Source organism: Nomascus leucogenys, chromosome 4 (assembly GCF_006542625.1).
Source record: "Nomascus leucogenys isolate Asia chromosome 4, Asia_NLE_v1, whole genome shotgun sequence".
Taxonomy (NCBI): domain Eukaryota; kingdom Metazoa; phylum Chordata; class Mammalia; order Primates; family Hylobatidae; genus Nomascus; species Nomascus leucogenys.
Window position 1 is genome coordinate 139628699 of NC_044384.1, and position 17150 is coordinate 139645848.

General features: G+C 47.3%; 2 protein-coding genes across 3 annotated transcripts in view; both read right to left on the reverse strand.

The window, feature by feature from the left end:
• Positions 1–5715: 5715 nt before the first annotated feature.
• C4H8orf49 (chromosome 4 C8orf49 homolog) lies at positions 5716–6412 on the reverse strand. Its single transcript, XM_030812376.1, is given in 3 exon segments — positions 5716–6140; positions 6143–6175; positions 6178–6412. Coding segments are annotated over 3 exon segments (693 nt in total).
• A 1410-nt stretch (positions 6413–7822) lies between these two features.
• Positions 7823–17150, reverse strand: part of GATA4 (GATA binding protein 4) — a 55729-nt gene continuing 46401 nt past the window's right edge. For both annotated transcript variants that reach the window (XM_003271438.4, XM_012511141.2), the window contains 3 exons: positions 12656–12743; positions 10720–10868; positions 7823–9527 (listed from right to left, as the gene is read on the reverse strand). In XM_003271438.4, coding sequence (XP_003271486.1) covers positions 9345–9527; positions 10720–10868; positions 12656–12743 — 420 coding nt within the window. In that variant the 3' untranslated portion in view covers positions 7823–9344. The remainder of the gene's footprint in view (positions 9528–10719; positions 10869–12655; positions 12744–17150) is intronic.

The following is a 17150-nucleotide window of genomic DNA, read 5'->3' on the forward strand; positions in this document are numbered from 1 at the left end:
AGTGCAATGGCACGATCCCAGCTCATTGCAACCTCTGCCTCCTGGGTTCAAGGGATTCTCCCACATCAGCCTCCCAAGTAGCTGGGATTACAGGCGTGCACAAGCATGCCCAGCTAATTTTTGTATTTTTAGTAGAGAGAGGGTTTCACCATGATGGCCAGGCTGGTCTCAAACTCCTAACCTAGGTGATTCCCCCTCCTCGGCCTCCCAAAGTGCTAGGATTACAGGTTTGAGCTACTGCGCCCGGCCCTAGGGGCTACATTTTGAGCAGCAAGAATTTGGAGCACAGCGATTGGCAGTTGGTAGACACTCAACAAATTGAGTGAATGATTCAATTCATCCATGTTATGTGAATGATTAAATGAGATACTAGCTAAGAAACACACATAAACTGTAACTATATGCAAGTGCTGTGCAAGCATATGCAATCATCATCCTAAGACAAAAAGGCTGAATAATCTGCCTGGAAAAGGCCAGCCTGGAAGAGTGACTCCACAGAGGAGTGGCTAGAAACCTGCTCCCAGACCAGGCTGCCTGGGTCCACATCCCACCACTCAGCTGGGAGAGGCTGGGCAAGTAACTCACCCTTTCTGCATCTCAGTTTCTTCATCTGTATATAATGACCTTACTGATTTATTTTCTTTTTCTCTTTCTTTCTTTTCTTTCTTTCTTTCTTTTTTCTTTCTTTCTTTCTTTCTTTCTTTCTTTCTTTCTTTCTTTCTTTCTTTTCTTTCTTTTCTTTTCTTTCTTTTTCTATCTTTCTTTCTTTCTTTTCTTTCTTTTCTATTTCTTTCTTTCTCTTTTTCTATCTTTCTTTCGTTCCTCCCTCCCTCCCCTCCTTCTTTCTTTTCTTTGTTTCTCTCTTTCTCTTTTTTCTTTTCTTTTTTTTGACAGTCTCGCTCTGTCACCCAGGCAGGAGTACAGTGATGCGATCTCAGCTTACTGCAACCTCCGTCTCCTAGGTTCAAGTGATTCTCCTGCCTCTGCCTCCCGAGTAGCTGGGATTACAGGCGCCTACCACCACACGCTGCTAATTTTTGTATTTTTAGTAGAGACAGAGTTTCACCATGTTGGCCAGCCTGGTCTCGAACTCCTGACCTCAAGTGATCTGCCCCCTCCTAGGGCTCCCAAAGTGCTGGGATTACGGGCCTGAGCCACTGCGCCCGGCCTCTGTGGAATTTTTTGAAATGATTCACTTCCATCACTGCACTGGGTCTGGTGACTACACTGGGTCTCTAGCACTGGGTCTGGAGTATAGCATCACTAAACATTTTAATAATTATTATTTGTATTATTATTATTAGTAGTAGTAGTAATAGTATTTGTCTGCATCCTGGATTGGGGCAACCCCCAAGCCCAGCGGAGTGGGCCTCAGCTCCGTAAGGATAGGCACCCAGCTTTCTAAGAGGCACAGAATCAATTGCTCCCCCTTCCTTTGTGCCCCTCTTTTTTTCCAACAGAGCTAGAGTTGTAATGCACATGAAAATAGATTAAAATACGGCCGCCCCAAAGAATGCGAGGAAGGGAGTGAAAGAGAAAAATACTAGGATCCTATAATGGATTGAATTGCTGCTGAGAGTTTGGGGATTGTGAAGCACATGGTGAGGGTCCATGTGGCTCTACGGGCACCTCGGAAGCAGGGGCTGAGTGAGGTTCCGGAGGCTCTTCCAGTTGCCCTTCATTTGGGGTGTGTGGCCGTGGACAGTAAACCCTATCCCCCAATGTCTCTAGGTCTTTCTTTAATCCCGTATAAGCTGGGAGAATTTGGAATCAAGGATTCTCCTCAACTTCTAGAAAGACACTGAAAGACTCTTCCTCTTGGACTGCCGTCTAAACCCAGACTGGGCAGGGCTTCCCAGCTTGTAGATTTCCACTGTTTAGGAGACACAAGAGTGGAGTGTAAAGGCCCAGATTCTGGAGTGATTTGAACCCTGATTTGCACTTAATAGCTCTGTGACCTTCAACAAGTGACTAAAAATCCGTGGCCCACGTCTTTTTTTGCGTGCAAAACGTGAGTGGGGGGATATGAAAGTGTTTCCTGCGGCTATAGAAAGCTGCTAGCCGCTTTTGACATGCAGTCATGTTCAATTAGCAGCAGGTGATTTTTGTTGGCAGAATTTTGGGGCTGCTTATGGATTGACGGCAGGAAAACTCAGGCTGTAGTGGAAGCTGAAAGGGAGAACACGTGCGCCCCCACATGGTAGGCGCTTTAACTGCAAGGGTAGTACCCTAGGTCGGTCCCATGGCCCTCATAGTGAGGGTGGGCGGTCAGTGAATGTTGCTCTTCCTCACACCAGCTTTGCGGCTTTGGGCAAGTTCCCTTGACTGAGAGACAAAAGGATTTGAACCAGATGGTCTCGAGACCCAACATGATTTGTAAATGAGTCAGGCTTGGCATCTCAATCTGGACTTCCTTTCCTTAGCAGGGTTCAGTTTTCTTTGTTCCATTCAGTCTCTCAGGCCAGCTGTTGGAAACTTAGGGGTGCTAACTTCCCAGCCATTAGCAGCTTGTCTCCTGGAAGAAGTTCAGTTTCCAAGGCTACTTTGAGGAACAATGCTCTTTGGATGTATGATTCTGGAATCATTTTTTTAAACCTCGTTAACTGGGTCACAATGAAGACACTGCTTTCCATTTGAGACTCAAGACATCAATTTTTTTTTTTTTTTTTCAGACATAGTCTCGCACTGTTGCCCAGATTGGAATGCAATGGCATGATCTTGGCTCACTGCAACCTCCGCCTCTTGGGTTCAAACAACTCTCCTGCCTCAGCCTCCCAAGTAGCTGGGATTACAGGCGCCTGCCACCACGCCTGGCTAATTTTTTGTATTTTTAGTAGAGATGGGGTTCCGCCATGTTGGCCATGGCTGGTCTCAAACTCCTGACCTCAGGTGATCCACCCACCTCAGCCTCCGAAAGTGCTGGGATTACAGGTGTGAACCACCGCACTCGGCCAAGACATCAATCTTGAGCCCCCAGAAAGAGCATTTTCAAATCTTGGGGCCCTGAGGTGTGATCTGTACCAGTGACAGTGTGTGAGGCCCAGAGAGAGAGGTGAGTCATTTTCCTCCAACATGTGATTCTGTAGCTGCTGGTCCAGTCTTGGACACCTGAAGCTGCCCAGGCCAAACCATTTTACAGATGAGAATGCTAAGGTCGGAGCAGTTGTGTGAATGGCCCAACAGCACACAGCCAGCCCATGACCACACTTGTGCCAGAAGACAAGTCTCAGAATTCCCCGTTGTGGGCACTTCCGGTCCCCTCCTTTTTTTTAAGGAGGCAGAAGCACAGATGTCTATGGGTACAGGATCCTTCCAGGTGTGTGTGTGTGTGGCAGTGGCCCCTCCTGGAGGCCCCAGGACCCAGAGGAACCCACAAGCCATTGAAAAACAGTCACAAAACATCTAAGTAACCATCCATTTAGTATCTGTCACAAGGCCACAAGTAAACTAAATGGAACGTCTTTGCCTTAGACAGGAACCCAGCTTGGTGTATTGACTCTCTGGTACTTATTAGCAAAGATGAACAGTTATGATTTTTGTTTATTTATTTATTTATTTATTTATTTTGAGATGGAGTTTCTTTCTGTCGCCCAGGCTGGAGTGCAGTGGTGGGATCTCGGCTCACTGCAGCCTCCATCTCCCAGGTTCGAAGGATTCTCCTGCCTCACCCTCCCAAGTAGCTGGGATTACAGGCGCCCACCACCACTCCCAGCTAATTTTTGTGTTTTTAGTAGAGATGAGGTCTCACCACATTGGCCAGGCTTGTCTCAAACTCTTGACCTCAAATAATCCACCCGCCTCAGCCTCCTAAATTGCTGGGACTATGGGCGTGAGCCACTGTGCCCGGCTTGTTCATTTTTAAATTGAGATATAATTTTCATGCGGTTGTTTTTGATCTCTGAAAATTGAGGAAAACCCCAAATGATTAGTTAAAACTACTTCAAAACATGGGACCTGTGCTGGGTGTGGTGGCTCACACCTCTAATCCCAGCACTTTGGGAGGCCGAGGTGGGCAGATCACTTAAGCCCAGGAATTTGAGGCCAGCCTGGGCAACATAGTGAGACCCTGTCTCTACTAAAAATACAAAAAAATTAGCCAAATGTGGTGGTGCCACACATCTGTAGTGCCTAGTTGCTCAGGACGCTGAGGTGGGAGGATCGCTTGAGCCCGGGAGGTGGAGGCTGCACTGAGCTATGATTGTACCACTGCACTCCAGCCTGGAGGACAGAGCAAGACTCTGTCTCAAAAATAAAAACAAAAACAAAAATGGGGCCCATGGCAGGGGTGGGAGTAGGTAAAGGGGACTCTGCCAGTGGGAAGGTTGGAAGCCACTCTGAGGAATCCCCAAGGAAAGGTATACAATCGGCGACTGTGGAGGGTATCACAGAGGATTCTAGCCCAGAGTCTCCAGCAGGACCCGGGCCCCTCGGAGGCTATAGCAGCTCCTTCCAATGGAAAAGCATGTCAGGGGCACTCTGGACCCGTTGCTTTGGTCAGCAGAGCCCTGGCCCCCTTAGTGTTCTGTGAGTTCAGTGTTTACTGACCACATCTATCCTCCATCCCGACTTAACAGTTTGAGATCATCAAGAACCCGAGAAGTAATGGATATTTTCCATTTTTATTAAGTTCTCATGGAAAAGGAGAGAGGAGGAACGATAAATCTCAATTTATTGTTATTATTATTATTTGAGACGCAATTTCACTCTTGTTGCCCAGGCTGGACTGCGATGGGGTGATCTCGGGTCACTGCAACCTCCACCTCCCGGGTTCAAGAAATTCTTCGGCCTCAGCCTCCCACGTAGCTGAGATTACAGGTGCCCACCACCGTGCCTGGCTAATTTTTTGTATTCTTAGTAGAGACGGGGTTTCGCCATGTTAGCCAGGCTGGTCTCGAACTCCTGACCTCAGGTGATCCACCTGTCTCCCCTCCAAAAGTGCTGGGATTACAGGAGTGAGCCACCGCGCCCAGCCAATGTTTTTTTTAACATCTCTAATTACAACTCACTTTCAGCAAATTCGTCTTCAAGAGGCACCACAAGAGACTACGGTATCTTGGTTGTATGTGCAGTATGCTAGTATTGTCCACTAGTATTGTCCATAGTATCCAGCTGCTTCTGAATTAACTCATGTCAGCCGTTCACTTATTAGGAAGCTGCGACTGGTTAATTTGACTTGAAAAGTGATTAGAGCTGGTGCATCCTGTTACAAACTGCTTATAGATCCAGTGGGGTGTGTGTGTGTGTGTGTGTGTGTGTGTGTGTGTGTGTGTGTGTCTGTGTGTGTGTGTCAGAGGGAAGGAGAGGGAAAGAAATTTATCAGGCGAATAACAGCATCCACAGCTGTAGGACGGAAGACAGTCATCCCAGAGGGAATGGAGTGAGTGTGAGTGTATAAGTGCCTCATTTATCACTCATCTTGGGATGGGAGAAGCCCCCTTTTGTGTTCATCTGAAAACTCCCCAACCTGGAGCCTACGATCACAAGCACCAGTATCTCACAGACTTTTTCGATTCTTGTGTTCTGGATAACTTGGAGCACAGCCATGCCATCAGTACTTTCTGCAAAACTAACCTCCCTACACACACCCCCGCCGCCCCCGGGTTTTAGCCAGAGAAGTGAGCTGGCAGTGCACAGACCAGAAAAAAGAATGGACTTTGAAAAATGAGGGCTGTTTTGCTATCCTCTTCACTTTGATGATTTTATTCTTATTTGTTCTCAAATAGCCTTTTTTCAAATGCCAGTGCCACTGCTATCTGGAGGAGCAATGTAAAAGTCACACAGGGGCCAGAGCTCATAGGGCAGCACCATGTCCCTGGAGAACAAGGGACAGGGCCTCAGTGACTGAAATGAGAGCAACAGTGTAAAGTGGCAGACAGACCACAGAAGGAGATTCCTGGAGATTCCACTTCCCAAGCTAAGCCTCTCAGGGATGGCGCATGCTTGTGTTGTTACAGTTTGACAGGACATTTGTGCTCCAGCTTCAAGCAAGCAAGGCAAGGATGCAAAGTGAAGAATAGGCGCCAATGTCACAAAATGATAAAACAAACAAACTAAAACCAGAACACCCAGTCCCACTCCAAAAGAAAGAGCTTTCCGAATGGCTGTGTCCCATGCACTCGGTCCACGAGTGAGAGGTGGGAGCTCTGCAGTGCGGGGCTTGTCCTAATACTCCCCACCCCGGCTCCATTTGGTACATATTCAGAGGTTGTAAACTTATTATTATTATTATTTTGAGATGGATTTTCACTCTTGTTGCCCAGGCTGGAATGCAATGGCGAGATTTCGGCTCACCACAACTTCTGCCTTCTGGGTTCAAGCGATTCTCCTCTGCTTCCCGAGTGGCTGGGATTACGGGCATGCACAAGCACACCCGGCTAATTTTGTATTTTTAGTAGAGATGAGGTTTCTCCATCTTGGTCAGGCTTGTCTCGAACCCCTGACCTCGGGTGATCCGCTTGCCTCAGCCTCCCAAAGTGCTGGGATTACAGGCAGGAGCCACCGCACGCAGCCTAAACTTATTTTCATTACTGTTAAGCCCAATGTAATCACAGCATAATCCCAGCTAAAATTAATTTTGTTACTGCTCACCTCTTAGAGGCATGTAAGTCTAATTTTAAAGATAAATGCTCTCCTTAATTGTTAAAAGACTTGATGTGGGCTTCAAAAGGTTTTGTTTGTTGTTTGTTTATTTGTTTGAGACAGAGTCTCGCTCTGTTACCCAAGCTGAAGTGTAAGTGGCATGAGCTCACTTCACTGCAGTCTTGACCTCCTGGGCTCAAGCGATCCTCCCACAACCTTCTAAGTAGCTGGGATCACAGGGGCATGCCACCATACCCGGCTAATTTTCTACTTTTTTGTAGAGAGATAGTCCCCCTATGTTGCCCAGGCTTGTCCTCACCTCCCAGGCTCAAGCAATCCTCCTGCCTTGGCCTCCCAAAATGCTGGGATTACAGGGGTGAGCCACCATGCCTGGCCCCACTCCAAATACTTTTAAGATGACACCCCTGTGGCCTAAGGAGGTGAAGACAAATGGATAAAGGAGAGGAAGTGCCAGCCTTCTCTCTCATTCTTGTGGGACATAATTTGCCCCTTAGCCTGTGTGGATCAAACCATAAAATGGCAAGAGCTCCTTGTCCTGGAGGGACACACTTTTAAGTCAGACGGGGCTAGAGAGAACGTTTTCTTCCAGGTAGATGGAATCTCATGCTCCAGACCCTGATGTCCGGAGGAGAGCTCTAAAAACGCCCTCAGATGCTTGGGAGCGGTGATCCATGCCTGTAATCCCAGCACTTTGGGAGGCCGAGGCGGGAGAATCACTTGAGGCCAGGACTTTAAGACCAGCCTCAGCAACAAAGCAAGATCCCATGTCTACAAAATAAAAAATTAGCTGGGCATGGTGCTGTGCACCTGTGGTACCAGCTACTCAAGAGACAGGCAGGTGGATCTCTTGAGCCAGGTAGGTCCATGATGGCACACAGCACTCCAGCCTGAGCATCAGAGCAAGACCCTGTCTCAACAAATCAATAAATACATTGAGCAACTTTTGTTGGACCACAAGGAACTTTGTTTATGGATAGGTACAACCCTCTCCTAGGAAATTAAAGCCCAGTGGTGACCCCCATCTAATGTCTCACGTTAGCAGGGCTGGGATGAGTGTCCTTTTCAGGACCCACTGCTACCTAAAGAGGGAGACTTGGCCAATGGCCAAAAATAAAGGAAGCAGCTGTGAGTGGGTCAGTGGATCCACCGCCTCAAGATTCCCCGGAAGAGAACAGCAACAACGCTGAACCTCCCAGTGAAGACCACTAAGGGAGGACAGAAAGAGGAATACAGATAAATTTATTAGTTAAATACTGATTTTACAGCCATTTCACCTTAAGACAATGTTAACAGGTTTGTGGGTTAGGGAAGGTATACGAGGGGGCCTTTGGAAGAAAACAATGTAAATGATGATTAAAACAGAATCTTGGTTCAAAGGTATTCTCTGCTACAGCCAGTAGGATTTTGGAGTGAGGGGGCTGGGCATGTGGGGAGGTGTAGTAATGCCACAGTCAGCTACAGCTCTGCTGAGAAAGAGGAAGGAGTCTCCATGAGCTCCAGCCTCAGGGGCGGAAACTGAGCAATGTGCAGAGGAGGCGGCGGATCCCGGAGCAGCTCAGAGTCGGAGGCTCCCTCCAGGCCCCCGTGCCGTTTCTTAGCAGTTGTCTTCTTTCCATGAATTTTGTTGCGTTGTGTTTGTTTACTTTGAATTCGTGTTGTAGAATCTCTGGCTTTTTGCCTCCTGGACAAAAGACTTCTGCTGGGGCGAGGCTGCAGGTCCAGAGGGACTCTGGCTGCCATCTGACCAAGGGCCAGGAGGAGCAGACAGACAGCAGGTGGGCGAGCCCTTGGGACACTCCTGCCCCCTGACCAGGACTCTATCCACTTACACTCTCCCCGGAAGGATCTCGAGGCGCGGCTGAGTGCTTGCCAGACCGGCTTGAGCAGCAGAACGTTTTGTTCTTACTCAGAACCCCTCTATGTGTGACACAGTGAATGAAGGGTCTGCAGTGAACTCGAGGGGGTGCCGTTTGGCTAAACCACCCAGCTCTTGTTTTGCCAGGGGAGAGACATGTACAAGCTGCAGGCAGAGCTGAATCGCTCAGAGCAGGAAGAGGGATTTTTCTTTTGAGAGATGTTGGAAGTGAAGGTGCAAAGGCCCGCAGCAGGGGGAAGTCACCCGGGGGAGAAGTTGCCAGCTGCATTTTGATGAGGCTGCGTCTGTGGTGGGTGAAGTGCCCCTCGAGCTCCCCAGGAAGTGTTCAGTCACTTGTATGTCACACCCCACAGTTTTGGAGTCAGATTTGATATTGGGGATGCAGGGCGGTGCCATGCCTCAAGCAGATGGATGGCGCAACGGCCTGTCCCCAGGGGTCCGTCCCATCCAGGTACATCTCAAACAGATGCCGTTATTCAGGCTGCAGCAGGGTCCCAGGGCCCGGCCCTCCGCTTGTTCTCAGATCCCCAGTGCTGGAAACACAATGTAAAACCCATGGTCTAGGCCACAGTGGTGAACGCAGGGGACAAGGACATCTTGGGAAAGAAGTCTCCAACTCACAGGAGACATGCAGTGTGCTCGTGCTGAAGGGTGGGCTCCCTCCAGTCCCACCACCATGTAAAGGCATCTGAGAAAATCCAACACCCGCTTCCCCTAACAAGATTGTCGACTTCAAGTTTCTTCCCAGTTGTTGTTCTGGAGTCACTACCAGGCAGAGGAGGCCCGCCCCTGGGAGCCCAGGGCCTCCTTCTTTGCTGTCCTCCAAGTCCCAGGTCCGTGCAGGAATTTGAGGAGGGAAGAGGGAAGATTATGCAGTGATTATGTCCCCGTGACTGTCGGCCAAGACCAGGCTGTTCCAAGAGTCCTGCTTGGAGCTGGTCTGCGGAGACTGGCTGACAGGAGATGCATAGCCTTGTGGGGAGAGCTTCAGGGCCGAGAGGACTGGGTGGATGGAGGGCCCATGGCCAGACATCGCGCTGACCGAGAATGTCTGAAAAGCACAAAGCACACGATGAGGCCCGTGGAGACGCTCCTGAGAGCTTGGGAGGTCTAGGCTGGGGAGGGCGCCCTACTATGCAGATGTCCCCAGGATGGCTCCAGCCCTCAGGAAGGGATCAAGGAGCACTTCTCTCTGTTTCTCCTGATCCCGGTGATCTAGGCATGAAGGGTCTGGGTGATGCATCAGCTCCTTCTGAGCACAGTATACGACCAGGGCTATGACCCGGTGGCCCTGTGGATACTGTGGTTGCCCAGAAGGCTCTGATGGTTACAGGAGACACTTTCTACCATCCCATCACCACCACATCCACTTTCCAACAGGTAAGCCGTCCACCCGGCCCAGAAGGGGCTCCTGGTGCCCCTGGTTCTGTGGGATCAGGTTCTCCCAGGCAGTAAGAAGCTCATTAAGAAACGGCCTCTTTCAGTTAAGAGCAGAGACAAGATCACAGCAGGGGCTGGTCAAAGGAGACCGTGATCAAGCTTGGTGCATCCTGGTCCCCAGAGAGGGAGCTGCAGAGGGGGGGAGGCAGGGAAGCCGAGGCGCCATCATCCTCCGCCAGAGGGAACCTGGGCTGCCCCCGGGCATCCCCTGACACACGTGCAGAGCTGGGCCTCATGAAAGTGGCATCCTGCCTGTGACCTCTCCACCAGCCTGCCCTCCCTGCCCTCTGCAGGGTCCAGGCCTTTCCCCATGCCAGCTTCCTCCTCCTTCCCCACCCTCTCCTGTTGAAGTCTAACCTCCCTGCACGTAGGAGGCAGATTGCCTAGAGAACCCCCACTCTGCCTCCGACAGCGGAACCACGCCTCCCCTCGCCCCAGCACGCGGTCTCATTCAGGCTGTACTTGTGTGTTGTTTTCTGCCCCCGCCACCCATGCTGCATGCCAGCCCCGGACTCCCCTCTCTTTGTTTCCAAAGATGGTGGCATACAGCAGCTATTAAAAAATTGTGAGTCACAGTCACGTCCACATCACCATAGCTTGATAAGATGTCCTGAAATACAGGCCGATGCAGGCCCTGAGGGCACCACGCAGCTCAAAGGCTGGGTCTTCCTAGCCCAGAGGGTAGCTCACTGCTTGCACCTGCAAGTCCTGGCTGCTAGTCCCACCCAATACTAGGCTGGCCTCTGGGACTCTGCAGTTGGCCTCCCCATGAACAGCCCTGGCGCCTCACCCGTGGCGCGTACCTGGGACACGGAGCTGCCGTGCCCGTAGTGAGATGACAGGCCAGGCTCTGTCTTGATGGGACGCATCTCCTCACTGCTGCTGGTGGCGGCATTGCTGGAGTTGCTGGAAGCACCGCTGGCGGGAGGAAGGCTCTCACTGCCTGAAGGAGCTGGAATGAAGCAGAGTCAGCACACCCAAATCAGCGGCAGGGACAAATGAACAGCCGGCAGCCTGCGAGACAGCCGGGATGGGTGAGACAGCCGGGATGGGTCCGTGCTAATGGCTTTATCTACATTTGCCGGGGAGAGCAGCAGGGGTCCTTATTAGCAGAGAGCTACAGTTCTCACAGGGATGGCTTCTTCCCCCTATCTCATCTCAAACCCTTGAGGCCACATGTGTTTCAGGATTCAAAACTTTAAAAAAAATTCTTCCTCATTCAACTTGAAGATTCAAATTTTTAAAAATCCAAATACTGTGTATTATTACAGAATACCTCCAGCAGGGCCTGAGATAATACTCTGTAATTAAATACATTAATATCTCCACAGCAAAACATGTGAATATCATACTGAATGGAGTAAACAGAGACTATCAACAGCCTTGTGTCTGTTCAAAATAGGTTTTGCTGCCAAATCTAGCTTCCTGGATTTGGGATTTTGGACTGGGGATTGTGCACCTGAACCGAATGTCTTTTCTACCTGTGATTGCTATGTGAGAGGAAATAAGGTTACCCAGGGGACATAGGGGACTCGTCAGCAGTAGGGAAGCAGGAGGAGAGGTGGGAGACCACCGGTGTGAGACACTGAAAATTCCAGTAGGGAATATGCCTGCCAGAAGGGGTAAGCCATGGTTGAATGTAGAAAAGTAGAACTTTGATCATGTTCTTGGTAGTGGAAAGGGCCAATTTATCTGACTCTGTCATGCCTTAGGTTAGAAGACAAATTTTCCATCAGATCAGCCAATTCATTTACTGGCCAAAGATTGGCCAGTAAAATCTTTAACTGGGTAGCACTACTGAGTGAGGAATGTTTTGGTAGGGAACATAAAAGTGTTAAAGAACAGCCCTTGTTCTTTCAGAAATTTATATATAATTTAATAAATAAATATAATTTAAATTTAATAAAGTTAATAAATTTAAAAAAGAACAGCCCTCGTTCTTTTTAAATGTATTTTTTTTTTTTTTTTTTTAGAGATAGGGTCTTGCTCTGCTCTCCAGGCTGGAGTGCAGTGGCATGATCATAGCTCACTGCAGCCTCAAACTTTTGAGCAGCCCTTATTCTTAATCTAGAAATTAAGAAGGCAGAGTGGTATATTGAAGAGAACATTAACCCAGAAGCATAAAAACTTGGGTTTAATTCTCTATGCATTAACAGCTATATGACCCTTGTTAAATCATTGTCCTCCATGAGCCTCAGTTTGCTTGTTAGTAAAATGGGGTCATAAACTGGTTCTCATGGAGTCTTACTTTCATGGAGAGAACATTTCTGAAGGCGCTTTCTGAAGGACAAAGCACTGCATGATGTTAATTATACATTGGCTTAGAGAACAATCTGTTAGGAACGTGATTAATTAGACCCTGTCCTCCTGGATCCCCATTAGCCCAAAGAGAATTGAAAGCAACTGAGCTTTAGGGTGGCTGCAGCGCCAAAGATGAAAGGACCGAGTAAAGTTCCTCTTTCCTGCTCAACTGGTCCAGCCTGAGCACTGGGTCTTTGCAGTTGGCAGTGATCAGGCCCCAGCTCCAGTAGAGCCTGCTTCGAAAGCTCCCAACACGTTCCACGGCAATTGTTACTTTTTTGCTCGGCTCTTCATCCTGCCTGAAAGGCCAAGGATGTACGATGCTGTCACCACACCCTGGCGGCCTGGGCTGGCCTGCCTAACCCGGAAGATAGGATTCTTATGCACTCTGAGGGCTCCCGATGTATTCATATAATCACTCACAGATCTTTTCCTCACCTGCTGGCGTCTTAGATTTATTCAGGTTCTTGGGCTTCCGTTTTCTGGTTTGGATCCCCTCTTTCCGCATCGCGAGAGGCCTGGGGACCTGGAGGGTCACAAGTAAATATACAGGGTTTTCCATTTCTACATAATCTGCTACAGCATTGAAAGACGCACACCTGCTGCAAGAAAGCAACACCTAAGCAATCTCTCCACAAAGCCTGGGGCTCAGACGGGCTGCACAGGCCTCTGGAACTCAGTGAGAAAGAAATCAATTCCATTTTTAAAAAACTTATTGAGCACCTGTGTGATGTGACGGGTACTTTACTAGAGCCTGGAGAATAGGGAACTAAAGACACACAGTTCCTATCCTCAGAAATTCATAGACAAGTAGAAATAACCAGACACTGGCAGGTGATGTAAAAAGACAGAGAAACACTAAACTCTGTCCTGGGGTGAGGAGTGGGAAGAAGGGGCACGTGAGGATATCAAGGAAGGCTTCAGTGGGGAGGTGACACCTGAGTTTGTAAAAGGTTTTGAGTAGACAGAGGCAGGCATTTCAGGCAGCAGAGACAGAATATCAAAAGCCTTTATCATCCACATAAGGACCCTGAAAACAAAAAGTGGGTGCTAGGCCAGGCACAGTGGCTCATGCCTATAATCCCAGCACTTTGGGTGGCCGAGCTGGGAGGACTGCTTGAGCCCAGGAGTTCAAGACCATCCTTGGCAACATAGTGAGACCCCATCTCTACAAAAAAGTTTTAAAATTAGCTGGGCATGGTGGCGCATGCCTGTAGTCCCAGCTGCTCAGAAGGCTGAGATAGGAGGATCACTTGAACCCAAGAACTCGAGGCTCCAGCAAGCCGTGATCATGCCACTGCACGCCAGCCTGGGCGATGGAGCAAGGCCCTGCCTTAAAAAGGGGCGAGGATGCGGGGGTGCTGTCAATAATTGTGCTGGGAAAATTGGCCTCAACAGCAACATTCCCAGTGAGTTGAGATGTAACATCATTCTACTTATAGCAGCTCTGTACTGCACTGGGTCTGGCTGGAGCCATTGGTGCTACTATGAATGGTGGGGACCGGTAAGAGACTATGCTAGAGACTGCCCTGTGACCAGGTTCTGAGATAAAATGTCCCTGGACAATACTTTGACCATAGTTCTGTTGGGAGGCAGTCCCCAGAGCCATTCACAGATGCCTAAGCCGGTCCTGGGGAGCAGGACTGCAGGGTGCCTTCCCCACATCTGGTTTCTCTTAGGCTGAGCCAAGTCTTTTAGACCCTGTTCTATGCTATGCTTGTCTACCATGTGGGATTGATAAAATCCACGCCTGCGAATACAGAAAGAAAAGCAATTACTGCTTCAGAGACATGAACATGGAATGGTTAAGCGAGAAATGCACCAGCATGTGTGAACTTGAACTTGCCTATTTAACTGTGGGTAGATGGGGCAGCATTTGCACCCCCCGACCCCACCATCTGCACATCTGTCTGTGACTCTACACCCAGACCCCTATTTCCCACCTTGTGGAAGGGTGTTCTCCCCTACCCCACCCCCTAGCTATGCCTCAAATGTTCAAGCTCATTCTGGCCTCAGAAGAATCTTCCCCTCATGTTAATCTCCATTCACTTAGGTATGCTTTTTTTTTCAGTTGCAGTAAAATAAAATACATGTAACTTAAAATTTACCATCTTAGCCATTTTTAAGTATATTGTTCTGTAGTGTTAAGTGCATTCACACTGTTCTGCAACCCTCACCACCATCCCCAGAACTCTTCTCATCTTGCAAAACTCAAACTCCATATCCATTAAACATCACTCCTCATTCCCCCTTTCTCCAGCCCCTGACAGCCTCCATTCTACTTTCTGTCTCTATAGATTTGACATGTGGTGTCAGGGGCCAGAATTCCCTTCCTTTTCAACGCTGAATAATATCCTACATGTATATATATCACACTTTGCTTATCCGTTCATTTCTCCATGGACACTTGGGTTGTTTCCATCTTTCTGCAATTGTGAATCATGCTGCTATAAACAGGACTGTACAAATAGCTCTTTGAGACCCTGCCTTTAATTCTTTTGGGTATATATCCAGAAATGGTATGCTGGATCATGTGGTAACTCTATTTTTTTTTATTTTCTGAGAATATAATCTTTTTAATACCTATATAATATTTCCCAATAAGTTTCTTGTACCATTCCCATATTGAAGAACAATAGTTTAACCATTTTCCTTCCAAAGGTTTTTTTCCCTCCATTTTTGCTATTACAGTGATTAACAAACATCCTTGTATATATGCTTTGTAGAAAGAAATATTTTCTTATGAGTGTTCATAACTTTAGCCATTTGCTTGTTCATTATAACAAGAAATCATGAAAAGATACATGAGACTAAGTTAACAACAGCCCTCTCACTCCACTACCGTCAATCCTATCCCAATGAGGCAACTGGATTTAACAGCCTGTTATATATTCTTACATTTTAAAAAAATTCTCAAACGCGTGTACACATATATATATCTATTGACTTGGTTTGGCTGTGTCCCCACCAAAATCTCGTCTTGAATTGAAGCTCCCATAATTCCCACGTGTTGTGGGAGGGACCTGATGGGAGATAATTGAGTCACAGGGGTGGTTTCTCCCATACTGTTCTCACTGTAGTAAGTCTCATGAGAGCTGATGGTTTTATGAGGGGAAACCCCTTTTGCTTGGCTCTCATTCTCTCTTGCCTGCTGCCACGTAAGACGTGCCTTTCGCCTTCCACCATGATCGTGAGGCCTCCCCAGCAATGTGGAACTGTGAGTCCATTACGCCACTTTTTAATTTTGGGTATGTCTTTATCAGCAGTGTGAAAATAGACTAATACAGCTATACGTGTATATTTGTGTGTGTGTGTTCACCCATCCACTGGTCTGTCCACCCATCCATATGTATGTGTGTTTAATGCACCTTCAACACTCATAGTACGGGGTCATGCTACATATATTTCTTTGCAATGTGCTTTTTCATTTTCTAGATCAAGACACATGGCTCTAGATTATTATTTTTAAATTTATCCTCAATATTCCACATTTTGGGGTGTACCAGAATTTTTTCAACCATTCTTTTATGGGGTTTTAAGGTTGTTTCTAGTTTTTACCACCACAAACAATGCAGCAACAAATGGTTCAAAGGTCATCATGTACTGGTTATTTTTTATAGGCTAGTTTCCCAACAGTAGACCTGCCAGATATAAAGCTGTTCATGGTTTTAACCTTAAAAAATACCACTAAGTTAATAGATGCAGTAATTCAAATACAAATCAATAATATATGACAGCATCTAATTCCCCGAATCCATAGCAGCACACACTTTAATTTTTGCCAAATATATGGGCAAAATAGGGACTTCCGTGGTCATTTTCAGGTACATTTCCCTGATTTTTAGTGAGATTCAGCATATCTGCACATGTTTCATGGCTATCTGGGCAGCTTCTGTGAGATGTCAGTCCATATCTTTTGCCCATTTTGGGGAAGTGGGGGAAAGATCACTTGTTCTTTTCTTATTAGGCTATAAGATCTATCTGTTTCTGGTTTGGTGTGGTTTTAATTTAACCTGTATTTGGACAATTAAGACTTGCATATGTACCGTCTAAGGTACCAAGGGGGTACACAGCAAAAAGAGTGTCCTTCCAATCCCTTCTCCCCAGGACCCCACTTTTTCTCCTGGAGGCATCCAATGTACATATATATGCATACATGTGACCAGGTGACCAACCTCTACATATCCTACCAGAGGTGTTCTGTATATGTGGAAGCAACCACCTACAAATTATGTTCTTCCTCATTTATAAAAATAGTGCCATAGTAGGTAGTGTTCTGCACCTTGCCTTTTTGTTAATGGAGAATGTTTCAATAAAAATTAAAGAGATTTGTAGAAGCTCCTTGTAATTCTGGAAATATTAACCCTTTTCCTGATACTGTGTGTATTGGTCTCTACTTTCCCTAGGTATCATTTCCAGGCACTAATAGTAAATATTTACAAAATCAAATATATCTAACTATTCTTATATGGCTAAAAAGTTTTAAAATCTTGTTTAAGAAGTTCTCCCATCCCCAAAGTTATAGAAATACTTTCCCTTACATTTTCTTCCCGTGTTTTTATTGTCTGATTTTTTTTGTAGTATTTTATTGTCTAATATTTTTATTTTTTGGAGACAGGGTCTCACTTTGTCACTCAGGCTGGAGTGCAGTGGCACAATCAGAGCTCACTGTGGCCTCAAACTCCTGAGCTCAAGCCATCCTCCTACCCCAGACTCCTGAGTAGCTGGGACTAGAGGCATGCACCACCATGCCCAGCTAGTTTTTTCTTTTTTTAGTAGAGACAAAGTTTCACCATGTTGTCCAGGTTGGTCTTGAACTCCTGAGCTCATGCAATCCTCCTGCCTCAGCCTCCCAAAGTGCTGGGATTACAGGCATGAGTCATGATGCCTGGCCTTACTTTTAGTTTACTTCAAAGATGTTTTACATTTAATA